This window comes from Dendrobates tinctorius, unplaced genomic scaffold (genome assembly GCF_039654945.1).
Source record: "Dendrobates tinctorius isolate UK_male_01 unplaced genomic scaffold, ASM3965494v1 ptg000073l, whole genome shotgun sequence".
NCBI lineage: Eukaryota > Metazoa > Chordata > Amphibia > Anura > Dendrobatidae > Dendrobates > Dendrobates tinctorius.
In genome coordinates, this window is record NW_027361741.1 from 37,609,905 (window position 1) to 37,637,490 (window position 27,586).

Below are 27,586 nucleotides of genomic sequence, written 5' to 3' on the forward strand. Positions count from 1 at the left end.
AAAACGGCCCCCTCCGGGAGTGAGAGCCCACTCCACCCGGGCTGTAGGTGCTTCTTGGGCTGTCCGACACCAGGCTTAGGCTTTACAACTTTGCAGGGCTGCGACCTGGTCGTCCTCGCACACCTTTGCAAGGTTCTACAAGGTTCATACCCAGGCCTCGTCTGATGCAGGCTTAGGTAGGAAGGTTCTGCAGGCATCGGTAGCACACCGGCCGACCTAAGTCCTGTCTTCACGTTCCCCTAAGCTCTCTTCCCACGCTTGGGACTGCTTTGGGACGTCCCATGGTAACCTGTGTCCCCCAATGAGGCGATAAAGAAAGAGGGATTTTTGGTTCTTACCGTAAAATCTTTCTTGAAGCCTTCATTGGGGGACACAGCACCCTCCCTGTTTAAGTTGTACCGTGTTGGGCCTACGAGTCCCTTGTTGGGTTGGTACATATTTTCAGAGTTATTGTTGCTTCTCCTACTGCTTGTTACACCAACTGAGGTACTTGGTGCCTGTCGGTGGGTGTATACTACCGGGGAAGAGCTAATTTTCTCGTTTTGCATTGTGTCAGCCTTCTAGCAGCAGCAGCATACACCCATGGTAACTTGTGTCCCCCAATGAAGGCTTCAAGAAAGAGATTTTACGGTAAGAACCAAAAATCCCTCTTTTCAGATCCAAAACAAAACTGGTGGAGGCTTATGGGCTGTAATAAGCTAATATGCTAGTCATGCTTGTCATTTTTATGTATTAATAAACACACAGAAATTTTTTTTTTTTTTTTTTTTTTGTTAAACCCAGTCCCTAACAATTACCCTATTTCAACAATTTGTTAAAGATAAAACTCCCATGCTTGTCCACCGTAGTCCAAGGGATCCTCTCTGATCCTCAATGATGAGCTAATGTTTTATTGCTCTCATGTTGGGGTACATACAGTGATTTGATCATTCCGATTGCACGTCATTTTTCATGGTCGCAATAGAAAAACCGCAATTCTGGCATTTCAATGTTTTGTTTTTTTTTGTTTACAGCTCTTATCGATTTGTGTTAATGTTTTATTTTGATAGATAGTACTGTTATAGACACAGCTATGACAATTTTTTTTATTGTTATAACTACTTTTTTTAATTGGGATGAAAGGAAGTTGATTCAAATTATTTATTTTTTGCTTTCTTTTCCAGATTTTTAAAGGTTTTTTTTCTAATTTATTTTTTAGCCCCCTTGGTGGACTTGATCCTGCGATAGTATGATCGCTTAAGCTTTATACTGGAATACAATAGTATTGCAGTATACAGTGAAAAATTCATTCTCCTATAAGGTGCACAGGTCTTCTAATGAATTTGGTGCATGCAAAATTGATTAACTGGGATGACTAGTTTCAATTAGAGTTCTGCAAATTCTCTCATTTTAGTCCTATTACTTAACGATTGGGGATGTCTGTTCATAAGGCACCTGGCTTTTATGTCCAAGTACTGAAAGTGACGTTTATTATTGTATAGCGCATGTAATGGATAGGCTTGCAATTGTTCATCTCTGTGACCCCCTACATTTACTTATGTAGGAAGCCTGCCATATGCATGTTTGCATGATGTGTCCATATGTACTAATTGCCAAAATATCGTCATTTTTTTTCTTTTCGTGGCAGGCGATCCAGAGAAGAATTGGCTTTATGTCATCACCAACAGCTTTGCAAAAGGAATGCTTGGAATCATTGGAGACTGGTGAGATAGTTTACAGTAATTATATCAACTTTATTTCAAACTAAATTAACTAGGGTTACATGTAGGACTCTGTACATCAGCATTCTCCATCAGGATAGACAGTGCTCCTTAAAACTTATGTTGCAGGACTCTCACCTAGCCAAATGATACCCTGCTCTGCAGTGACAAGGTATAGGAACTGTTAAACTGCTGGGCTTTCTTTTGAAAGGGACTTTGAACTGGCTTAGTCATGTGGCAAAACCTTTTAAAGAGTTGGACGTTGATTTACAGAGTAAATAACCCTCATAATTGTCAGGGGTTTTTTTCATTATTTTTTTTGGGGGGTGGGGGGGGGGGTAGAAGAAATAATTTGCAAAAAAACAAAACATCGTCATCTCATCTGATTTTCCCTTATGCAGGAGCACTCGTTCTGTTGAGTGCTCTCCTGTCGTGTCAGCTGGTGGCTTATCTGTAAGAGAACAATGTGATTTGGCAGTCTGAATTTGGACATGCGCAATCGATATCTCTCCAGACAGTCAGTCGGTCAATGCCCCCATACATATTAGACTGTTGGCTTGCATAACTTCTTTTGCCGGCTAATGGTCTCCAACATAAAGACACAATTTGATTTTGTAGCTCTTTTAGCTTCTTTTCCGATGTTACAATTAGTGGCCCTTCATATACTAGATAATTAACAAACCCTATGAACATGGCTTTGACAGTAAAGGAAGGTATAGCCAGGATTGGGTGCTTTCCCGTAAAAGGCATTAGACCAACCAACAATTATCTCTAAAGCTAGCTATCTAAAGGACTTATTGCTGGAACCCCATCCTAAATTAATGATTAAAATGAATGTGGCATCAGATTTGAAAGCAATAGAAGTTGATTTAGAAATGTTTTTGCACTATTGAAACAAACTCTGCTTATTGTACAATTTAATAATAGTGATTACGGTAACTACAGCATGTTTTTCTCTGGAGGTAGTTTGTGGATTACAGACGACACGAACGGCAGATGCTGCTTTGTGCAGATGTACACCATCAGCAGTGGCTGCTCAGAAGACTACTGGAAGCATGGAAGGTACAGTATGGAAACATTACATATTTTGAAGTCTTTTCCTCTTGGGCTCTATTTTGAAACCAATATTAGCACTGAAACTTAAAAGAATGTTAGTATAAATCGTAGTAGTGTATGTACATCTGTAAGTTTCTTTAAAAATATTATGGGTCATTTTAGACTATTGAGTTGTACAATGTATTTTTTTCTCTTCAGCATTATCATAGGAAAATCCAGAATGTTTTGCTAGTAGTGGCTACCAAAGAGAGGCAGCACAAAGAACAGATCCTTCGGTAAGGACACACCATCTTCTTACAGCAAAGAATTTACAATTAATCATCGGATATTTTATAATAATGTATTTCTTTATCGCTTTATTGGGGGGACACAGGTAACCATGGATGTATGCTGCTGTCGCTAGGAGGCTGACACTAGACAAAAAAAGGAAAATAGCTCCTCCCCAGCAGTATACACCCACTGACAGGCACCAAGTACCTCAGTTTAAGCTTAATGTCTGTAGGAGGCAGACCTGGATCTGATCCCAGATCCAAATTTTTTTCCTTTTCAGGTTTCTTGTTGTGTTTTATTAATCTTTTCTCTTTGTCTTTCAGATTCTTTGTCCTTAGGGTAACAGGGTGTAAATTCTCACCCTGTTTTCCCGCACCTAGGCGATTGAGAGAGCAGTGTGGTGTCACCCACATCACCCACTCTCAGACCCGAAGGCAGGACCTTATCCCCTGTCACCCTTACAGGTCTCCAGGGTGATTCCCGGTGGCTAGTCCTAGCCTTTTCCTCTACCCACCCATCTCCTCAGAGAAGGCTGGGAGGAAGACAGTGGTACCAGCGGTGGTTTCCCCCTTCTTGTAAGGGGTTGACACTGTCTTCTGCACCATCTGGAGATGACGCAGGAAGGAGGATATATCATACCAGGACCCTCATTCATCTGAGAACATCCTCATCAGTGAAGGAGAACCGTGGACCCACCTTGCAGGTATGTATGCCACCCCCCCCCCCCCCCACAGCAGCAGTTTTTTCTTCCTATTCAGACATGGGACAGAGTGGCTTTAATACAATATTCCCCTCACATCTGCAGCCATTTCTCCTATGGCCGGTCCCAGACCCCCCTTTATTCCTGGACGCACCTCCTCCTAACTTCCTCTGCCACTCTCCACCATGCGTTTGAATTGCGCTCTCTTTTTCCACCAATAGCAGGTCTCGTTGGGTCAGAGATTATCCTCTTATGACCTGGCCATGCCCCCCCCCGCTTTTGCATGCATATCCTGGGCTCACTTTTGCTCCTATCACGGAGCTCCTTCTCCCTGCCGGTAACGCCGTCGGCGATTTAACCAGTCGGTGGGGCGCTTTCTGTTGCCACCGGCCGGCTTATCTTCCTGGCTGTTCACGCTCCCCCGGCATGTCAGCTAATCAGAAGCTTACTTTTTCACCGTCCAGCTTTTTCAGTCACGCCCACCGCTCTGCATCGTGTTTTTTGTAATACCGCTCAGCCGATGCTTATTGGTTCTTGTGCCTCAGCAGATTTAATCCTGTCTGAGACACCGTTTTTGCTGCACATCTTCTGCGCCCTCGGCATCGGACCTGCATTTAGCCTGCGGACATATGCCACAGGGGAACATGGCTAACTTCACAGCCATCTGCTGACCGTCAGTGACATCAGGTGGTAGGCTCTGCCCTCTCTCCTTTCTCTGTTCCCTTATATAGCCCTTCTCAGCAGTATTGCCAAAGCCCAACCCTGCAGAGGCTTCTTTTTGCCCCTCTAAGCCTACTCTGATTCATTACGTCTGTGCCGTCTGCAAAAGAAAGTGGTCTTCAGGTCAGCCTTCTCCCGTCTGCCAGTACTGCAGCCCTTCTACCATGTCTGCCCCACAGGAGCCCCCTACCACCCAGGATGAGACCACACCCCTCCCTCCTTTGTAGGCTGTTACTATGTCACAGTCGGTCTCCGACCAAACAAAAGTATCCCAGTCCCTGGTCCAGGTCCTGGAGCGTACATCCTCACTAGTCTACCGCCACCAGTGCTCCAAACACCTCACGGTGATTGTTTTCGTGGTCCCGAAGAAAGACGGATTGCTCCATCTGATTTTGGACCTCAAGTGACTGAACCGTTCCGTTCGGATCCGTCATTTCAGGATGGAGTCCCTACGTTCAGTAATCGCCTCCATGGAACTTGGAGAATTTCTTTGCTCTGTAGATGTTCAGATTGCTTATCTTCACATTGCTGTTTGTGTTCAGCATCAGAGATTCCTACGGTTTCCGATCCAGGAGGACCACTATCAGTTCACGGCCTGGTCTCTGCCCTCAGAGTATTCACGAAGGTCATGGCAACGGTCATGGCCATTCTCCGTTCCAAGGGGATTCTTATAGTCCTTTACTTGGACGATCTTCTGATCAAGGAGCCGTCCCGCCGAGACTGTGACGTCAGTCTTCGGATCACCTTGGACACTCTGGTCTGTCTTGGCTGGATTGTCAACAAAGAAAAGTCCTCCCTGACCCCAGCTCAGCACCTGTTGTTTCTGGGCATAAGTTTCGACACGGCCCAAGCCTGTCTCTTCATTCCAAAGGAAAAGTTTCTCTCTCTCTGTGCCAGGGGATCTCATTCTAAAGCGTCCAACGCCTCTCCCCCTATGATCCTGCATGATAGTTCTGGGGAAGATGATTGCTGCCATGGAAGCTGTGCCTTTTGCCCAGTTTCATACCCGTCCTCTTCAGCTGGCCCTCTTGTCTGCCTGGGACAAGAGGACCATCTCCCTGGACCGGCCCGTGCTTCTGCCCCTCAAGGTGAGGCAATCCCTGACCTGGTGGACACCCTTCCTCCCTCTCTGATGGCAGGTCATCACCACCAACGCCAGTCTCCTCGGAACTCCCAAGAAGCCTCTCTCCCCATCAATCTTTTGGAGAACAGGGCAATTTTCTTTGCCCTTCGCCTCTGGCAGTCCCTCCTTGCAGGCCAGCCGGTCTGCATACAATCGAACAACGCCACTGCTGTGGCTTACATAAACCATAAAGGATGCATTCGACGCAAACAGATGATGGCAGAGGTAACAAGGGTTTCTGCAATGGGCGAAGCTTCACGTTCCCGCCATATTAGCCGTGCACATTCCGGGGGTGGAAAATTGGGGAGCCAATTTCCTAATTCATCAGGGTCTCGCAACAGGCGAGTGGTCTCTCAATCCCGCTGTTTTCAACCAAATATGCCAGAAATATGTGGCACACTGGACATCGATCTGATGGTGTCTGGGATGAACTGCAAGGTTCCTCGGTTCATAGCCAGGTCCTGGGATCAGCTAGCCATCAGTTTCGATGCTGTAGTGATCCTGTGGTCCCAATTCCAGCTGTCTTATCGTTTTCCGCCTCTCACCTTGATTCCGAGAGTCATGAGAAAGATAAAGGCGGCAGAAATTCCCGTAATTCTGGTGGCTCCAGACTGGCCAAGAAGGGCCTAGTACACGGAGCTGGTGAACATGCTCATGGACGCTCCCTGGAGGCTTCCAGACCATCCAGATCTTCTCTCGCAAGGCCCCCTCTTCCACCAGAGTTCAGTCTCTGAGTTTAACGGCATGGCCGTTAAGGCTGCAGTCCTGAGGGAGACTGTTTTTTTCCCCATCAGGTCTTTCAGACCATGATTAGGGGAAGAAAACCAGCACCCTCGCATATCTACTACAGATACTGGAAGGCCTTCTTTAGGTGAAGTGAGGACAACAATTTGGTCCCGATGTCTTTTCCCTTTGTTCCTTCTTCAGGCAGGTCTTGACCCTGGTCTACCACTCAGTACCCTTAAGGGTCAAGTTTCCGCTCTGTCGATTCTTTTCCAACAAAATCTGGCTTCTCATTTACAAGAAATGACTTTTCTTCAAGGAGGCACCACCCTGGCACTTCCTTATCGTCCTCCAATAGATCCATGGGATCTTAATCTTGTTCTTGGTGTACTCCAATGTGCTCCTTTTGAGCCTATTTAAAACATTCCGTCTTCTCTCCTGTAGTGGAAAGTGGCCTTCTTAGTTGCCAGTACGTCCATCAGGAGAGTTTCTGAGTTAGCGGCATTGTCTTGTCTTCTCCGTTCCTGATTCTCCATCAGGACAAGGTAGTTCTCAGACCCGTTCTTCCAGAAAGAAAGTGGATTACTCTCCAGCAGCGCATTCGCTCTCTGTTAAAATTCCGACTTCTATCCTTTTGCGCTGCCATGAGAGTCCTGAGGAGGATGGTGGCAGCCTCAGAGGCAATACCCTTTGCCCTGTTCCGTTCCAGGACACAGCAGAGGAACATCCTCCTTCAGTGGGACAGGTCCATCTCTTCGCTGGATCGCCCCTTTCTCCCTTCCATTCAGACCAGGGAGTCCCTCAAGTGGTGGCTGACCTCCCCCCTTGTTCATCTGGGACGGCCTTTTCCCCCTGTCCACTGGCAGGTGGTAGCTACAGATGCCAGTCTCCTGGGCTGGGGTGCGGTATTCCATCACCTGACGGTCCAGGGACGATGGTCAAGGTGAGAATCCTCACTATCAATCAATATTCTAGAACTGAGGGCGGTCTTTCTAGCACTCCTATATTGGGAAATATACATCAACAACCAGTCAGTCCGGATTCAAACAGACAATGCCACAGCGGTGGCATACATCAATCACCAAAGTGGGAACCAGGAGTCCCCGGGCACTGGCCGAGGTATCCAGAATCCTCAGCTGGGCGGAAACCGCAATTCCGGCAATTTCGGCAGTTTATATTCCCGGCACAGACAACACGGACGCCGACTTCCTCAGTCGGGAGGGGCTCTCGGCAGGAGAATGGTCCTTACATCAGGACATGTTCCGTCAGATATGCCGGCTATGGGGGACTCCAGACATGGACCTTCTGGCGTCACGACAGAACAGAAGGGTCCAACAGTTTGTCTCAAGATACCGTGATCCTCTAGCAATAGGGGTTGACGCGCTGGTCATTCCCTGGACACAGTTCAGACTCCCTTACCTGTTCCCTACCCTTCCTCTCCTGCCCAGACTGCTAAAGAAGATCAAGGCGGAAGGGGTGCTGGTCATATTGATTGCCCTATACTGGCTCAGGAGGGCCTGGTTCGCAGAAATTATCAATCTTCTCGCAGGCACCCCGTTGAGACTCCCCGACAGACCACATCTCCTCGTTCAGGGGCCGTTTCACCACACAAATTCTCCGTTGCTCAATTTGACGGCATGGCCGTTGAAACCACAATACTGAGAGCAGCGGGATTTTCGGACCGAGTCATTAATGTAATGATCCAGACTAGGAAGCCATCCTCTTCCAGGGTCTACTATTGAGCCCGGAAGGCCTATTTTGGCTGGTGTGAGTCTAATCACATCACACCTATGCCCTGTTCCCTACCATCTGTCCTAGCTTTTCTCCAGGCAGGGTTAGATGCCGGTCTGGCCCTAAGTTCTTTGAAAGGCCAGGTATCTGCTCTCTCTCTTCTTTTTCAAAGAAATTTGGCCTCCCGCTTACAGGTTAAGACCTTTCTGCAAGGGGTGGCGCATACAGCTCCTCCTTACAGATCCCCAGTGGCTCCATGAGATCTTAATTTGGTCTTGGAAGCCTTGACAGATTCACCCTTTGAACCCCTCCAGGAAGCTCCCATGTCTTTGTTGTCCTGGAAGGTGGTATTTCTCATAGCCGTCAGCCCAGCAGATATCCCTTTTAGGAATGATCCTCAACACCACCGAGGGTTGGTGATTCTCCCTCCAGACAAGGTCCTAGCCCTTCAACAAGGAGCCCGCACCCTTTGCCACTTATCCCGTCATTCCATCCGGTTTGCCATGAGGGCACTGGGAAAAATGGTGGCAACAATGGAAGCGGTCTCCTTCTCTCAGCTGCGTCTTCATCCCCTGACACATCCTCTTCTGGCGGCTTGGGACAGGAACCCGTTCTCCCTCGACCGCCAGTGCCGCTTGCCCCGGCGGGTCAGGCAAGGTCTTCTCATTTCCAAGGGAAAATCCTTTCTCCCGGTTCAATGGCTAGTGGTGACTACCGACGCCAGTCTCCTTGGCGTGGTAGCAGTCTTTCGTCACTACACTACTCAGGGGCGCTGGTCAACTCGGGAGTCGAGCCTCCCGATCAATGTCCGGGAAATCCGAGCGATCAGGCTAGCTCTGCAGCAGTTTCCATTATCTCCTGGTGGGTCACCCCATCCGAATTCAATCGGACAAAGCCATGGCTGTCGCATATATGAATCATCACAGGGGTACTCGTAGCAGGGCGGCCATGCGCGAGGTAACCCACATTCTCCAATGGGCAGAGAAACCACTCGGTTTTTTCAGCAGTGCACATCTCAGGCATGGGAAACTTGGCAGCAGATTTTCTCAGCCATTAAGGTCTCACCTCGGGATCGTGGGAACTTCATCTGCAGGTCTCCAGATGTGGATCTGATGGCTTCAAGATTGAACACCAAAGTACCCAACTCCATAGCTCGGTCTCGGTATCCAAAGTCCATCGGGGTGGAGGCACTGGTTACTCCGTGGCATCAGTTTCGTCTTCCGTGCGTGTTTCCCTCGCTTGCTTTACCACGCCCTAAATTGGCCATGCCGGGCGTGGTATGCAGAGTTAGTGCGGATCGTCGCCAATCTCCCCTGGCGACTGCCGGATCATCCTGATCCGCTCTGCCAAGGTCTGATTTGGGGTCTTGTGCCGTTAAAACCTGGGTTCTAATTCAAGCTGGTTTCTCTCATCAGGTTTTTTTCCAGCAAGATTAGCGCTCGGAAGCCTGCATCAGTTCACATCTATCACCGCACCTGAAAACCTTTTTCACATTGTGCAGGGACCACGGAGTTCTTCCTCGTATCTTCTCTGTTCCCTCCATTTTTGAATTCTCTAGACTGGTCTGCAATCAGGTTGGGTGCTCAGCTCCCTCAAAGGCCAGATCTCGGTCTTATCCATTTTATTCTAGCGCAGGATTGCTTCCAAACTGCAAGTGAGGAATTTCATTCAGTGAGTCTCCCATGTCGTCCCCCTATAGAATGCCGTTAGAGGCCTGGAACCTTAACTTGGTCCTGGGTGCTCTTCAGGAGACACCTTTCGAACCGTTGCAGGACGTCTCGCTGACAGTTCTGTCTTGGTAAGTCACATTTCTTGTCACAGTGACGTCTATCAGGCAAGTTTCGGAGCTAGCCGCTCTGTCCTGTCGAGCTCTTTTCCTTATTTTCCACCAGGACAAGGTGGTCCTCAGACCGTCTCCATTCTTTTTGCCCAAGGCATTTTTGTCTTTCCACCTTAACAACGACATTGTCCTTCCCTCTTTTTGTCCAGCACTAGTACATCGGGTGGAAGGAGCGCTTCACACCCTGGGTGTAGTGAGGGCTCTCAGAAGGTACATCTCGAGGACGGCACCCTTCCGTAAGTCGGACGCCCTATTCGTGCTTCCTGAGGGTCAGGAAAGGTTTAGCCACTTCAGGGCCATAATAGCCAAATGAATTCGCTCAGCTATTCAGGAGTCCTACCGCATCAGAGGCAAGCCTATCCCAGCGGGGTTTAGTGTACACTCTACTCAGTTGGTGGGTGCTTCTTGAGCCATTCGGCATCAGGCCAGCAGAACAGGTCTGCAAGGCTACGACTTGGTCCAGCCTGCACATATTCTTGAAGCACAACATTATTCACATTAAGTCTTCTGCACATGCGGACCTTGGCAGGCGTATTCTGCAAGCGGCGGTCGCGCATCTTTAGTCAGTTGGTACATGGGGTTCGATCTCTTTTGTTGTTCCCCACCCATGGACTGCATTGGGACATCCCATGGTCTGTGTCCCCCAATGAGGCGAAGGATAAATAGGGATTTTTGTGTACTCACCGTAAAATCCTTTTCTCCGAGCCACTCATTGGGGAACACAGCACCCACCATGTGTTAGACTTTTGGCTTATTCTTGTTTTCTTGAGTTTGATGTGTTGTACTCTGATATGATGTATATGATCTCCTACTGCTTTTGCACTGAACTTGTTCTCTTGGAACTAGCATGAGGGTGTATACTGCAGAGGAGGAGCTAACTTTTTTTGTATAAACTTAGCATCAGCCACCTTGTGGCAGCAGCATAACACCCATGGTCTGTGTCCCCCAATGAGTGGCTCGGAGAAAAGGATTTTACGGTGAGTACACAAAAATCCCTATTTTTTCTATATATATATATATATATATATATATATATATATATATATATAACATTTGAATGTACTATATACATATTATGCCCGATTTATGCAAATTTATTATAATTGCTATAGTCTCAATCTAAACTACAGGGTCTCAATTACGATTATGTCCAATTTTGGACTTTTGAATATTGATCCCCTCTTAGCAACATTGTGGTTTAATTTTAATGTTGTTCACATTTTATATGATAATAAATATTACTTGGTTTAATATACTCGGGTTGTTGGGCTTTTTTCAGTGCCTTCATTGTTTGTTTTGAAACTAACAGAGTTATGGCCTGCTAGCTGCATGTTCTATGTGAGAAAAAACTAAAAAACTGAACTGGAGTAGAATTGAATGTGAGTTAAATTTGTGTATATAATTTAACCTATATAAAGTTAGAATTGTATTGAAGGGGTAGTCCAGGTTTGGAATGAAAGTCTGCAGTTCCTGTATGTTATTGCTGACTTCCGAATCCTCACAGTGCGTGTAGCGCACCACACACTGTCATCATTATCTGAAGCTGACGACGAGAGCGGGCGATAACGTGACTGCAAGTACGTAATTTGCATACTTCCAGCCACATTGCAAATAGCCGTGAGTGGCCTTGCTCAGGTGAATTGAGCTGAGCAGGTCTAGTCAGCAAATGACATGTATGCTGATCACATACTTGTGGTCATATGACAGCCCTGTCTTGACGCCGACAGCGGAGAATTTTGACCGCGTACGTTGTGTGCTCTGTGAAGATTCAGAAATCTGCTGTCACATATAGACTTGTATCCAAAACCTGGACAACCCCCTTTTGAGAGATACAAAACAAAGTTGTCTTTCACATGAATATATTTGCATATTTAGAGCTGCACTAAGCACTTGGAGGAATCAAGCAACTGCTCAAATCGGGGAAAGAATGCAGACGGACATTGCTAAACATCACTATAGGAATATGGTCCTGAGACAGGTATGTATATTCTCATGCCCAAGGTCTATTATCTATCTGTTTGTTCAATGCCATTGACTAATTTATTCTTCAACAGGTTTTGCAGTCATGGAGAGAGGCTGCATATCATCGAGCATGTGGTCGAGAACAAACCTCCCAAGAAGTAAATGTGGCAATTGAATGTCTGCAGAAAGGTAAGAATTGGAACAAGCTTATAAAGCTGTAGTCCAGCGGTTCCCAACCTGTGGGTCGCGACCCCGCCGGGGGTCGAACGACCAAAACACAGGGGTCGCCTAAAGCCATCGGAAAATCCATATTTCCGATAGCTTTAGCCGCTGAGAAGTCGTGCTACTGTCTGCAGCAGCGCTATTCAGCTAGAACGCACCCCGTTATGGACGCGCATTCCAAATTGAATGCCTGCGCACATGCACAGACATGATTGCATCATCCGTCCGGGGCCTAAGGGGCGGGGGGGAACGCTCCACAGTCCATAGCAGCGCATTACTTGTGTTCGGCGCTTGCTGACATCATCAGTGGGCGGATGCAGCAAGCGCCGGAATACAGAAGCCTAGGAGGCGGAGAGCCAGCGAGACAAAGTAGCCACCAAAATTATTTTTTGGTGTGGGGTCACCGCAACCTGAAGAACTGTATTGCGGGGTCACGGCATTAGAAAGGTTGAGAACCACTGCTCTAGTCTATTCGCTTTCAGTTAATCTACTGCATCCCATACTTCAGGAAAACTTTGCCGCATGTTTTTGTACTGGAGAGGACGGAGTCAGATTTCAAAGAGAGAAGGGGTGAAGATGGAGATAGCTGCAAAGCATCACAAAAGAAGATTATTGACGATTTGTGTCAAAAACTGGAAAGTGTACTATGCTTTATGTTTAAGAAAAAAGGTGAGTCGTATAATGCATTATGTTACAGTCATCCTTCAGAATCGCATAGGACAAGGAAGAAAGTTTGTCACAGTTGTAAATAACAAACGCTTCAATGTAGCATCTGTGCTAACTTGTGAAAATAAGTGGAAACCTAGGATAGCATTTCAGAATTTAATTCATCCAACATCTGATAACCTAGGACATTACTTATTTCTAGCACAAAACTGCAATATTATGTGGACTTTCACAAGACCACACAGTAAACACTAAAATGGTGTACATTTCATATTATCCTTTTGTTTTTAGCTGCCTTTTTTTTAAATAAAGACACTATAATTATTCAAAATTTTGCTTTAAGTGGCTGTGAAAAATGACCTATCTTTTATTGGGAAGATTTATTATAAAATATTACTTTTCATTAAGGACTACCGATAAGAACATAACATTATGGTTTACTGGACATCTGTACTATTGTAATTTTACATTTTCAATATTATTGACATGGATGCATTGATGTTCCAAAGCTTGCAAAAAATACTTTCATAGATTATATTATTTTGCCCACACAGCTTCTTCAGAGGCAGCAGATGGTCTTTTCTCATCACCGGCTATGCCTGTATCACTGGAGGAAATGGCACCAGATGGTAAAGTGCATAAATTTACCGATCTTACATTTTCTTGCAGCACATGGGTTGCTTTTCATGCTCTTGTCAGCATTATGTGTGCTGTACTTGGAAACATGCCTGATACTTTACATTTATATTATAGCTGTTGGAGAAAAGGCAGCAGGATAAGCAGACTGTACAAGCTCTATGGCACTGGTCTTTCAACCTACAGGGAAAGGTATTTTTGTCTTCAAACAGAAATAAATAAACCATGCTTATAATAGACTAATAGCATTATTTTTTTAGGCGTTTGACTACTGGCTGGCATATCTTCATGAGTGTCGGAGAAAAAAACAGCGACTAGCCATGGCAGTTGAAGTATATCGCACTGACCTCCTGAGAGAAGGAGTCACTAGAATTTTGCATTTCATGTCAGAAATGAAGCATTTCAGATCTCAGCAGTCTACCCAGAATAAGCTGAAGGTTGGTAGAAATATCATGGTGTCCTTGCATCGACTACAAAGTCCGTGTATGTGTCTGAATTCTCACCCAGTTTCTCTCACTGAGTACAATCTCTTTTCAATTGGCTAACATGGTACCAAAACTTTTTTGTTTTCATGCTCACCTAATGATGCCAAAATAGCTCACAAGTACTTAATTTCCATTATCAGCTTTGTGCAATATTGTTTTGATGCTGGCTACAGGTGGAATTACCAATGGTAATATGGTAAATACAAATCCCATAATTCCATTCCCCTCTACTAGGCATTTTATTTACAGCAGCCTGTTTGCCATTATATTGCATGGTATTAAGTAGTGATGTAGGTACTCCCGTCTTCACTTAAAATGCAGTTTTGTTACTGAGACACAAATCTGTTACCTTACCAAAATTGCAAAATGTGTCACTGTGTGATACACATCAACTCTAGTAATGGAGGACAGATGAAAGGTTGAATAGGTAAAAGAGGCATGAGGTGTTAACTGTTTAGATAGGGGAGGCCATTACTTGTGTGGAAGTATGTACAGGACATCATTGAAGCAGAAGACAAAGATCATGAAATGACAATTGGGTTGTAAAGGACAGAAAGATTGGACCTTGGCATCTGTGGATGGTGCAAAGGTATTTGATTCAGTTGAGTAGGCCTTTCTTGAGAAGGCTCTTTTACAATTTTGGGTTTGGACCATACTCCAGAAGATGGATTGCAGTCTTGTATCGATCTCCGAAAGCCAAGGTCCTGATTAATGGTTTTATGTCCTTGTTATTTCCCTTGGGGAGAGGGACCAGACAGGGACACCCTCTGTCACCCCTTTTGTTTGTCATTACCATGGAACCACTTGCTGTCAGGATCTGTCAGACTGCATGGTTCCAAGGGATTAAAGTGGGTTCTCGTAAGGATCACTTGGGGTTATATGCAGATTATTTTATCTTGTTTATGGCCAGACCAAGAGTTACACTACCTTTTGGTAATGGATCTGATTTGATTTTGTCCGGTTCTCCAGTCCAAAGATAAACTGGCTGAAATCCATGTTGTTACCTCTAAGACTAGTTTCACACTAGCGTTTGGCAGGGCTGCGGATGGGCAGCCTTCTTCCTCTGTTAAGCCCCGCCCATTGCTGTACCTCTTCCTTTAGCTTTGCCTACGTCTGTATGCGTCCTGCGTACCCTATCTTTAACATTGGGTACACAGGCCATGCGGATGCCTACGAATGCGTCGTTTTGACGCTGCGCCGACCGCAACAATGCAACATGTTGCGTTCGACGCAGTTCAGCGCAGCATCAAAACGACACATGCTGAGGCATCAGCATACATCCGCATGGCCTGCGTGCCCAATGTTAAAGATAGGGTACGCAGTACGCATGCAGACGTAGGCGAAGCTAAAGGAAGAGGTACAGCAGTGGGAGGAGCTTAACGGAGGAAGAAGGCTGCCATCTGCAGCCCTGCCGAACGCTAGTGTGAAACTAGCCTAAGCACTGTGGGATGGAAAGTAGGGAATGAATTCTGCAGGCTATGTATATTATCCCACTTTTAATATCTAGGTATACACATAGAAGAAATCACACGCATCTCTGTGATTTAAATAGATCTCCTCTTTTTTCATACCTGTACGAGAAAATTTAGTATGTGGGGGGTCTTCGCTCTGTCAGTTAACCGGGAGAATCAATGAAAATGAGTCTTTCCTAAATTCCTATATGTTCTGGACCACTCAGCCTCCAAAGTTGCACAAAAGGTCTTTGCCATGATCAACTCCCATTTAGCACCCTTCGTATGGGGCTCAAACTGACACAAACAGAAATGGACCACTCTTCACAGGTCCAGGGATGAGGTAGTTGCGGCATTTCCAGGCTTCTTCTTATACTACTTAGCTGGCCGACTTTCTACCACACTGGACAGCAGATAATCATTTGCCTAATTCTGAACACCACCTTGCAAACTTTTTGAGTTTTCAGAGTCTGTGAGGGGTCTTGGAGGCACCAAAGCAATACTTTGCGCTCCTTCTTGCCAACTTACAGTCTTGCGGTTCAAGTGAGGAGAGCCACCAAAAGATTTTTCAATTCAAGGACACAGTAGCTGAGTCCCCCTTATGACACAACAGTGCTCATCCCGAATTGCTACATTCCCAAGATGCTCCGTTTTGGTTGAACTTAGGAGTCAACACTTTGGAAGGAGAAGTCTCCAGACAGGCTTTCTTTAGGTATTTTCAACTAAGGAATGTCTTAAACACCAGGGCTATGGAGTCGGAGTCATGGAGTCTGAGTCAGTGCTCATTTTGGTGGAGTCGGTCTAAAATGGACCGACTCCGACTCCTAAAATATTTAATAAATTGGGTACAGTAATTCAATGCAGAATGTGCTGAATATTTTTTCATAGGAATTTGGGAAACTTATGAAATGTCCTATATAAGGATGCCCAGGACAGGCATTGCTCGTCTTCAGTAACACATCAACATCAATTGATAGTTGCAATAAATAGACTGCATTCATCACCACATCTTAAGTTGCAGGCTTTATTTTCTAGTGTAGGGGTGTGCAGTACGAGGTTCTGCAGCAGCTGAGGTGTGCAGTATGAGGTTCTGCCCCCCCCCCTAGGTTTGATCCTGGCTACGCCCATGGTGTGAATGTAGCCTGAGGATCTAGGCTTTTTCTTAGCTGAGAAGTCATAGTGTATGTATGTATGTGTATATATATATATATATATATATATATATATATATATATATATATATATATTGTGTGAGGTGCCAAGGGGAGAGGTACTAGAAAACAGGTATATTTCTCCCCGTTTCATTTCATATGTCTCCCTGTACTGATGATGAAGCCAGTTTATTTCACTGTAATCCAGTCCTGGTTTCCCTAGTGATCAGCATGGAAAGGACTGGTAGTTCCCTCTCCTCCTTATTCAATCCAGGTTTTGGTCTCCTGACCGGTCCAGCTGATATAATCAGGAGGAGCTGGGATCTCTCAGTCTATCTCATCTGCTGAGCTTGGAGCTTCCACAGTAAGATTACATGGACTTGTTTGCTGTTATATAGGTTTATTTTGTAGTTAGCCTGCTACTGTTAGTTAGTGGCCAGACGGCCTTAGATGTTTTATTTCATGTTTGGCATGTGTAACATTGAGTAACAAGTGTGCACAATAAATATGCCGTGTCCATATCCATGTGGAAATTGCTAGTCTGCTGAAGTGACTTCATAGCCACACGCTTGTGCCAAAGCAAAGATCCCAGCTGAGCTATCTATTCCCCACAAATGGTGTTTCGAATGCGGGCACTTGTGGCTGCTGGACTGTGACTGCAGAGAAAACGCTGTGTATGTCCTGGCTGAAAGCTTCTGCGCTTTTGAAGAGCCAAGAGTCCAGTAATATGGAGGAACTAGTGAAGCAGTTATTGCAAGCAAATGTGCAGCAACAGCAGACTAATACTTGCTTCCAGAAGGCTCTGGAGCAGCAACACCAGATGCAGCAAGAGCAGTTGGAGGCTATAAAACAGGCCTTGGTTCGGCAACCCCGAGATGAGGGAGACCGTGCACAAAGCGCTGCTAGTGTGCAGAAAGCCGTACAGAAGACTTTGCTTAAAATGACCGCAGACGATGATGTGGAAGCATACCTCACCGTGTTTGAACGTATTGCAGAACGTGAGCACTTACCACTGGACAGATGGGCTGAGGTAGTTGCTCCATTTCTAAGCGGAGATCCACAAAAGGCCTATTACGATCTGAGTGGAGCGGATGCTATGGACTATATCAAACTCAAAGGCGAAATCCTAGCAAGGCTGGGAGTAAACAAGTATGTACGCGCACAGAGGGTGCATTTATGGAATTTTGTGGAGCATCAGCCAGCCCGCTCACAAATGCATGATCTCATCCATCTAGTAAAAAAATGGCTACAACCAGAGGCTTTGACGTCCGCGCAGATGGTGGAGCGTGTTGTTCTAGACAAGTACCTGCGGTCCTTACCCGCTAAGATCCAGAGGTGGGTTGGACAGGGTGACTCAACTACCGCTGACCAGTTGGTGAATATGGTCGAACGCTACAATGCTTCTGAAAGCCTACTCCAAGGGAGGTTAGCACCCCACTGGCTCCCCAAGAAATCGCTGGAGAGTCCTGCGAAACCTACTTCATCTTCAAAAGAAGAGAACGTCACAATGAAGGGTAGCAGACCTACAAAGGACTATGGAGGTGGTACAGGCTCACATCAAGCCAGCAGACCTCGTCTGGGATCTCCATCGAGGAGACAAGGGCCTATACAATGTTGGCGATGTCGCGGGCTTGGCCATGTAGCAGCTAACTGCCCAATGACTACAGAGCCAATGGACTGTAAAGCTACGAGGCGTCTTTCGTTATATGTGCAGTCAGTCTGTGTGGCGGAGACCCTCACGGGAAATGAACAACACGTGTGCCACGTCGAGGTTGACGGTTATAGTGTGAATGCTGTCTTGGATTCCGGCAGTCAAGTAACTTTGGTACATGCCAGTTTGGTGGACTCTAGCGCCCTAACGAACTTAACCGTGGGCATTAGTTGCATCCATGGGGATACTAAGAACTACCCCACTGCCTGGGTTACTCTTGCCACGCCAGTAGGGACCAAAAGACATCAGGCGGCAGTCATAAAGTCTATGGGACACAGTGTAATCCTGGGGAGAGACTTTCCCTTATTTTGGGACTTGTGGAACTTCAAAAGTGGCATGAACCCTCTAGTTGAAGACGGTACTCCGGAGCTAGCCCCTGAACCATTGCAGCAAGACGACGGAGAACCCATCTCAGAGGAAGTACTAGAATCTGTGGACTCTCCTCTGGCTGTGTATGCAGGCGAGGCAGACCAGCTAGAGGATGTTTTAGAAATGCCTGATCTTGAGGTGGCCCGTGGTAAGTTCGGGACCGCTCAGCACCAGGATCCTACTCTAGCAAGGGCGTGGGAAAACATAAAGGTCTCCGATGGAAGACCATTGTACCCAGGGGCTCAAAACGAGTTCCCACACGTGGCGGTGCAGCAGGATATGTTGTATCACATAGACAAGGTGCGAGGGGTGGTGGTAGAACAACTAGTGGTACCTAAGTCCTTTCGCCAGGTAGTTTTGGAGTTGGCACATAAACATCCCTTGGGAGGACACCTGGCGGTAGAAAAGACAAAACACCGTATTCTGCAACGTTTCTTTTGGCCGGGTCTAGTGGGAGACGTGACCCAGTACTGTCGGTCATGTCCTACGTGTCAATTGACCGCACCTATGTCACATTTTAGAAGCCTCTTAGTGCCCTTACCAATAATAGAGGTGCCCTTCGAGAGGATAGGAATTGATATAGTCGGTCCATTAGTTAAATCTGCCAGGGGTCATCAGTACATTTTGGTAGTATTGGATTACGCCACGCGTTATCCCGAAGCAGTGCCCTTGCGGAATGCCAATGCGAAATCAATTTCAAAAGAGCTGGTTAATATGTTTTCCCGCACCGGCATTCCGAAAGAGATACTTAAGGATCAAGGGACCCCCTTTATGTCTCGTATACTTAAGGATTTATGTAAACTACTAAAAATCTCCCATTTGCGTACCTCAGTATATCACCCTCAGACTGACGGTTTGGTGGAGCGCTTTAACAAAACCTTAAAGGGAATGTTGAAAAGGGTGGTGGATAAGGACGGGAGAGATTGGGATGCCCTACTACCATACCTCCAGTTCGCTATACGTGAGGTACCCCAATCCTCCACAGGCTTTTCACCTTTTGAGTTGGTTTATGGGCGATGTCCTAGAGGCCTGTTAGATATTGCCAAGGAGACTTGGGAACAAGAGGTGACTCCTTATCGCAGTGTAATTGAACACATAACACTTATGCAGGACCGAATTGCAGCAGTTATGCCAATAGTTAAAGAGTGTTTAGAGCGCGCACAACATGCCCAAAGCACGGTATACAACCGAGCGGCAAAAACACGAGTCTTTCAACCCGGAGACAGGGTGTTGGTATTGGTGCCTACCGTAGAGAATAAATTTCTTGCGAAATGGCAGGGACCATACGAAGTGCTGGAACGAATAGGTGAAGTAAATTATAAGATACACCAACCAGACAAGAGAAAGCCCGAACAAATATATCACATAAACTTGCTTAAGGCCTGGCGGGACAGGGAGTGTCTGGTGGCAGGAGCTGCCCTTGAGGATGGGCCTCGAGGGGCACCACCTTCAAAGGTGAAGGACCCCCAGGTAGCTCCGCCAGAAGTGGGTATTGCAGACACGCTATCCGAAAGCCAAAAACGAGAGACCAGGGAGTTAATACAGAGGAACGCAGATATTTTCTCGGAACTTCCTGGCCGGACTCACCTAATTAAACATGACATTGTTACTGATCCACAGGCGCGGGTACGGCTAAAACCATATCGAATTCCAGAGGCTCGGAGACAAGCCATTGCCCGGGAAATGAAGAAGATGTTAGAGCTCGGGGTCATTGAGGAGTCCCGGAGTGATTGGGCTAGCCCTATTGTACTGGTGCCCAAACCCGATGGGACAATCCGATTTTGTAACGATTTTCGGAAAGTAAATGAAGTATCGAAATTCGATGCCTACCCGATGCCAAGAGTCGATGAACTGATAGAGAGACTGGGTTCGGCCAGGTACATATCCACTATTGACTTAACAAAAGGTTATTGGCAGATTCCCCTCACGGAATCAGCCAAAGAGAAAACTGCCTTTGTTACTCCCCAGGGATTATTCCAGTACCGGGATATGCCATTTGGGTTGCATGGTGCCGCAGCCACCTTCCAACGTCTAATGGATATTGTCCTAAAACCCCATGGCCAGTATGCATCCGCGTACTTGGACGACATCATTATCTTTAGCGATGACTGGGACACGCATTTGTCAAAAGTACAAGCCGTCTTAGACTCCCTAAAAACAGCTGGGTTGACTGCCAATCCTAAGAAATGTACGTTGGGATTGGAAGAGGCTCGCTATCTGGGATATAGCATAGGGAGAGGCGTCGTGAAGCCTCAAGCCAATAAAGTGGACGCTATTCAAAATTGGCCACGACCGGTAACCAAAAAACAGGTTGGAGCTTTTTTAGGGATCGTTGGTTATTATAGGCGGTTCATCAAACATTTTGCGACCATCGCAGCTCCTCTCACAGATCTTACTAAGGGGTCGAAATCTGTCACAATAAAGTGGAATGCAGAAGCAGAGGAGGCCTTTCAGCGATTGAAAACAGTCCTCTGTGACCAACCAGTGTTGGTTGCGCCAGACTTTAAACGGGAGTTTATTGTCCAAACGGACGCCTCTGGGGTGGGCCTCGGCGCGGTTTTGTCTCAAGAAGTAAATGGCGAAGAACACCCAGTGGCCTATCTAAGCAGAAAGCTTACGAGAGCAGAAAAGAACTACAGTGTAGTTGAGCGGGAAGCCCTGGCTGTGAAATGGGCCCTGTGCACCTTGCGCTATTATTTACTAGGTCGCCAGTTTAGACTAGTGACGGACCATTCGCCCCTAACGTGGATGTCCCGGGCAAAAGAAGGCAATGCGCGGGTGACACGCTAGTTCTTAGCATTACAAGGGTTTAAATTTTCCGTTGAGCACAGGGCGGGCACAGCGCACAGAAATGCAGATGCGTTGTCTAGAATGCACTGCTTGGTGACTCGTCGTGTCCGACCCCACGGGCTCGAACAGAGGAGGGGGGTGTGTGAGGTGCCAAGGGGAGAGGTACTAGAAAACAGGTATATTTCTCCCCGTTTCATTTCATATGTCTCCCTGTACTGATGATGAAGCCAGTTTATTTCACTGTAATCCAGTCCTGGTTTCCTTAGTGATCAGCATGGAAAGGACTGGTAGTTCCCCTCCATTTATTCAATCCAGGTTTTGGTCTCCTGACCGGTCCAGCTGATAGACTGAGAGATCCCAGCTCCTCCTGATTATATCTCATCTGCTGAGCTGGGATATGACACAGTAAGATTACATGGACTTGTTTGCTGTTATATAGGTTTATTTTGTAGTTAGCCTGCTACTGTTAGTTAGTGGCCAGACGGCCTTAGATGTTTTATTTCATGTTTGGCATGTGTAACATTGAGTAACAAGTGTGCACAATAAATATGCCGTGTCCATATCCATGTGGAAATTGCTAGTCTGCTGAAGTGACTTCATAGCCACACGCTTGTGCCAAAGCAAAGATCCCAGCTGAGCTATCTATTCCCCACAAAAGAAATATATATATATATACAGTGGGGCAAAAAAGTATTTAGTCAGTCAGCAATAGTGCAAGTTCCACCACTTAAAAAGATGAGAGGCGTCTGTAATTTACATCATAGGTAGACCTCAACTATGGGAGACAAACTGAGAAAAAAAAATCCAGAAAATCACATTGTCTGTTTTTTTTTCATTTTATTTGCATATTATGGTGGAAAATAAGTATTTGGTCAGAAACAAGCAATCAAGATTTCTGGCTCTCACAGACCTGTAACTTCTTCTTTAAGAGTCTCCTCTGTCCTCCACTCATTACCTGTAGTAATGGCACCTGTTTAAACTTGTTATCAGTATAAAAAGACACCTGTGCACACCCTCAAACAGTCTGACTCCAAACTCCACTATGGTGAAGACCAAAGAGCTGTCAAAGGACACCAGAAACAAAATTGTAGCCCTGCACCAGGCTGGGAAGACTGAATCTGCAATAGCCAACCAGCTTGGAGTGAAGAAATCAACTGTGGGAGCAATAATTAGAAAATGGAAGACATACAAGACCACTGATAATCTCCCTCGATCTGGTGCTCCACGCAAAATCCCACCCCGTGGGGTCAGAATGATCACAAGAACGGTGAGCAAAAATCCCAGAACCACGCAGGGGGACCTAGTGAATGAACTGCAGAGAGCTGGGACCAATGTAACAAGGCCTACCATAAGTAACACACTACGCCACCATGGACTCAGATCCTGCAGTGCCAGACGTGTCCCACTGCTTAAGCCTGTACATGTCCGGGCCCGTCTGAAGTTTGCTAGAGAGCATTTGGATGATCCAGAGGAGTTTTGGGAGAATGTCCTATGGTCTGATGAAACCAAACTGGAACTGTTTGGTAGAAACACAACTTGTCGTGTTTGGAGGAAAAAGAATACTGAGTTGCATCCATCAAACACCATACCTACTGTAAAGCATGGTGGTGGAAACATCATGCTTTGGGGCTGTTTCTCTGCAAAGGGGCCAGGACGACTGATCCGGGTACATGAAAGAATGAATGGGGCCATGTATCGTGAGATTTTGAGTGAAAACCTCCTTCCATCAGCAAGGGCATTGAAGATGAAACATGGCTGGGTCTTTCAACATGACAATGATCCAAAGCACACCGCCAGGGCAACGAAGGAGTGGCTTCGTAAGAAGCATTTCAAGGTCCTGGAGTGGCCTAGCCAGTCTCCAGATCTCAACCCTATAGAAAACCTTTGGAGGGAGTTGAAAGTCCGTGTTGCCAAGCTAAAAGCCAAAAACATCACTGCTCTAGAGGAGATCTGCATGGAGGAATGGGCCAACATACCAACAACAGTGTGTGGCAACCTTGTGAAGACTTACAGAAAACGTTTGACCTCTGTCATTGCCAACAAAGGATATATCACAAAGTATTGAGATGAAATTTTGTTTCTGACCAAATACTTATTTTCCACCATAATATGCAAATAAAATGGAAAAAAAAACAGATAATGTGATTTTCTGGATTTTTTTTTTCTCAGTTTGTCTCCCATAGTTGAGGTTTACCTATGATGTAAATTACAGACGCCTCTCATCTTTTTAAGTGGTGGAACTTGCACTATTGCTGACTGACTAAATACTTTTTTGCCCCACTGTATATATATACAGTGGGGAAAAAAAGTATTTAGTCACTCAGCAATAGTGCAAGCTCCACCACTTAAAAAGATGAGAGGCGTCTGTAATTTACATCATAGGTAGACCTCAACTATGGGAGACAAACTGAGAAAAAAAAATCCAGAAAATCACATTGTCTGTTTTTTTTTTATTTTATTTGCATATTATGGTGGAAAATAAGTATTTGGTCAGAAACAAGCAATCAAGATTTCTGGCTCTCACAGACCTGTAACTTCTTCTTTAAGAGTCTCCTCTTTCCTCCACTCATTACCTGTAGTAATGGCACCTGTTTAAACTTGTTATCAGTATAAAAAGACACCTGTGCACACCCTCAAACAGTCTGACTCCAAACTCCACTATGGTGAAGACCAAAGAGCTGTCAAAGGACACCAGAAACAAAATTGTAGCCCTGCACCAGGCTGGGAAGACTGAATCTGCAATAGCCAACCAGCTTGGAGTGAAGAAATCAACTGTGGGAGCAATAATTAGAAAATGGAAGACATACAAGACCACTGATAATCTCCCTCGATCTGGTGCTCCACGCAAAATCCCACCCCGTGGGGTCAGAATGATCACAAGAACGATGAGCAAAAATCCCAGAACCACGCGGGGGGACCTAGTGAATGAACTGCAGAGAGCTGGGACCAATGTAACAAGGCCTACCATAAGTAACACACTACGCCACCATGGACTCAGATCCTGCAGTGCCAGACGTGTCCCACTGCTTAAGCCTGTACATGTCCGGGCCCGTCTGAAGTTTGCTAGAGAGCATTTGGATGATCCAGAGGAGTTTTGGGAGAATGTCCTATGGTCTGATGAAACCAAACTGGAACTGTTTGGTAGAAACACAACTTGTCGTGTTTGGAGGAAAAAGAATACTGAGTTGCATCCATCAAACACCATACCTACTGTAAAACATGGCGGTGGAAACATCATGCTTTGGGGCTGTTTCTCTGCAAAGGGGCCAGGACGACTGATCCGGGTACATGAAAGAATGAATGGGGCCATGTATCGTGAGATTTTGAGTGCAAACCTCCTTCCATCAGCAAGGGCATTGAAGATGAAACGTGGCTGGGTCTTTCAACATGACAATGATCCAAAGCACACCGCCAGGGCAACGAAGGAGTGGCTTCGTAAGAAGCATTTCAAGGTCCTGGAGTGGCCTAGCCAGTCTCCAGATCTCAACCCTATAGAAAACCTTTGGAGGGAGTTGAAAGTCCGTGTTGCCAAGCGAAAAGCCAAAAACATCACTGCTCTAGAGGAGATCTGCATGGAGGAATGGGCCAACATACCAACAACAGTGTGTGGCAACCTTGTGAAGACTTACAGAAAACGTTTGACCTCTGTGATTGCCAACAAAGGATATATCACAAAGTATTGAGATGAAATTTTGTTTCTGACCAAATACTTATTTTCCACCATAATATGCAAATAAAATGAAAAAAAACCAGACAATGTGATTTTCTGGATTTTTTTTTCTCAGTTTGTCTCCCATAGTTGAGGTCTACCTATGATGTAAATTACAGACGCCTCTCATCTTTTTAAGTGGTGGAACTTGCACTATTGCTGACTGACTAAATACTTTTTTTCCCCACTGTATATATTTATATATACCCACACACATACAGTACAGACCTCTTGAAGCTCATCAAGAGAATGCCAAGAGTGTGCAAAGCAGAAGTCAAAGCAAAAGGTGGCTACTTTGAAGAACCTAGAATATAAGACATATTTTCAGTTGTTTCACACTTTTTTGTTAATTATATAATTCCACATGTGCTAATTCATAGTTTTGATGCCTTCAGAGTGAATCTACAATTTTCATAGTCATGAAAATAAAGAAAACTCTTTAAGAAGGTGTGTTCAAACTTTTGGTCTGTACTGTATATATGTAATCGATATTACATAGTGTATTACATATTTACAATTTATTACAGTTTTTTGTGTTCTAAAATTGTATTCCAATAAATATATATTATGTTCTATCTAAATATCTTGATTATTGGATCATAAAAATGATTAAATGTCTGATGTTCATATTGTACTACAATACATTTTTCACTTAAATATAAGCAATATATGTGGGAGTCGGAGTCGCAGGTTTGGCTTACCGGCTCCACAGCCCTGCTAAATACCCAATTCCCAAACATTGGAAATAATTTAATATCCTCATTATCCCTGATTTCCTTTTTATACACCCGGTTACTAAGCAGGAAATGCTCCTCTTTATTGGTTTAGGCCAAATGGCGAGTGGTAATACCCTCCCTATAAAATGAGGATTGGAGCGAGGCCTTCACCGCACCACAATATGTTTCACCGGCAATTAACAACAAGCTAATCCAAATGTATATAATCCATAAATGCTACCTGACAACTAGCAGGTTATGTAAAATGGGTAGATCTTCCACTGCAAATTGCCATAGGTGTGGGAAAGAGATGGCAGATTTTACACACCTGATGTGGTATCGCCCAACTTTTGCAGACTTTTAGAAAGATGACATAGCTATCCTCATTCAGATCATACAATCCCCTGTACCACGCCGCCCTAAGGTGTGTTTATTAGGAATCTTTGAGGAGACCTGTCCACACTATCCTCGCACTGTTCTGAGGGAAACATTGTTTTTATCTAACAAGGCTATCACCATGAGATAGAATTAGATGGATAGAAGATCCCCACGAATTTCACACTGGGTCAATATGATAAATACTGCACATTCCTATGATAGGGTGGTATATAAAAATAGACATTGTCCTCAAAAATTTGATAAGGTATGGAAGCTTTGGTTTAATTCCTCTTGACTTAAGGGCATGTCACACTAAGAGATATCGCTAGCAATATCGCTATAACTTGTGACGTTATAGCGATATTGCTAGCGATATCGCTGTGTCTGATACTTACCTACGACCGGCTCCCCCGCTGGTTATCGCTGATCGCGCGAGAACAGGCTGAACTGTTTCTCGTCTTCAGCTTCCTGCGGCGCTTCCTGTGGAGAGACGAGCGACGCGTGGAGCCGGGCGGGAGGACGCAGGATCGCCTGGTGTGACAGGTAAGTAGTGACCCCCGTCCGTCCCCAGCGATGTCGCTGGTGAGATCTGCCTATGTGGCAGCTCACTAGCGACCACTTAGCGATGTACCAGCGATCCTGACCGCGTCATATCGCTGGTCGGGATCGCTGGTACATCGCTAAGTGTGACAGTACCTTTACAATAGTCCCCAGATGATGAGGAGGGGACTATCATGATTAAAGTATGTAATGTTTGGTGTCTTATGCTTCTGGTTAATATATTAGACTGATGGTATGTTAAGGGCAAGGTTAAATTTGCCGGACAGTGTCAATGGGCAATGAGAAATATTTGTTATTTTATTCTATGATGTAACCTCATTATGTTGTACAGTCTTCAATAAAACGAGTTTAAAAAAAAACAGATGATGAAATGAACATGATTGTGCCACTGCATGTGAGACTTACTTTCCAGCCTCCTCCTCCCGTTCCATAATGTACAGGAATTCATCTTACATTTTTTCCTATATAACTGCATCTAAAATGAACTAAGGCAACAGATCAAATCCCCCATGTTTACATGCTGCATACTTCCTGACTCCCCCCAGTGGTCCGTCTCCCCTCCAAAGCAGGAAGTCTCACACCAGTGTCAGAGTAGTGAAACAGTGGAGAACACTAGTTCAGTCTCCCTTTCTAAATGGGCCAGAGCTTTCATCATTAAACTAGACACAACTGCTTAAGTTTTCCTAAAAAAAAATATATATATATATATATATATATATATATATATATATATATATATGTGTATATATATATATATATATATATTTAAGAAATGTTGCATGTTTTTGTTTCATTTTACTTTATACTGATTTGATAGGTTCTCTTTAATAAATTCATGGAATAATGATATTGTCTTTAAGTCGTTAATGATGACTGCTTGTCGGGAGTGGGTATATGAAGCAGGCTCAGGGGATGA

General features: G+C 45.3%; 1 protein-coding gene across 1 annotated transcript in view; it reads left to right on the top strand.

Moving 5' to 3' along the window:
- SFI1 (SFI1 centrin binding protein) overlaps positions 1–27,586 on the top strand; it is a 143,594-nt gene that overhangs the window by 99,684 nt on the left and 16,324 nt on the right. The window contains exons 17-25 of the mRNA XM_073582807.1: positions 1,628–1,703; positions 2,667–2,762; positions 2,955–3,031; positions 11,739–11,841; positions 11,918–12,014; positions 12,556–12,716; positions 13,268–13,342; positions 13,467–13,541; positions 13,610–13,786. Of these exons, the coding sequence (XP_073438908.1) occupies positions 1,628–1,703; positions 2,667–2,762; positions 2,955–3,031; positions 11,739–11,841; positions 11,918–12,014; positions 12,556–12,716; positions 13,268–13,342; positions 13,467–13,541; positions 13,610–13,786 (937 nt within the window). The remainder of the gene's footprint in view (positions 1–1,627; positions 1,704–2,666; positions 2,763–2,954; positions 3,032–11,738; positions 11,842–11,917; positions 12,015–12,555; positions 12,717–13,267; positions 13,343–13,466; positions 13,542–13,609; positions 13,787–27,586) is intronic.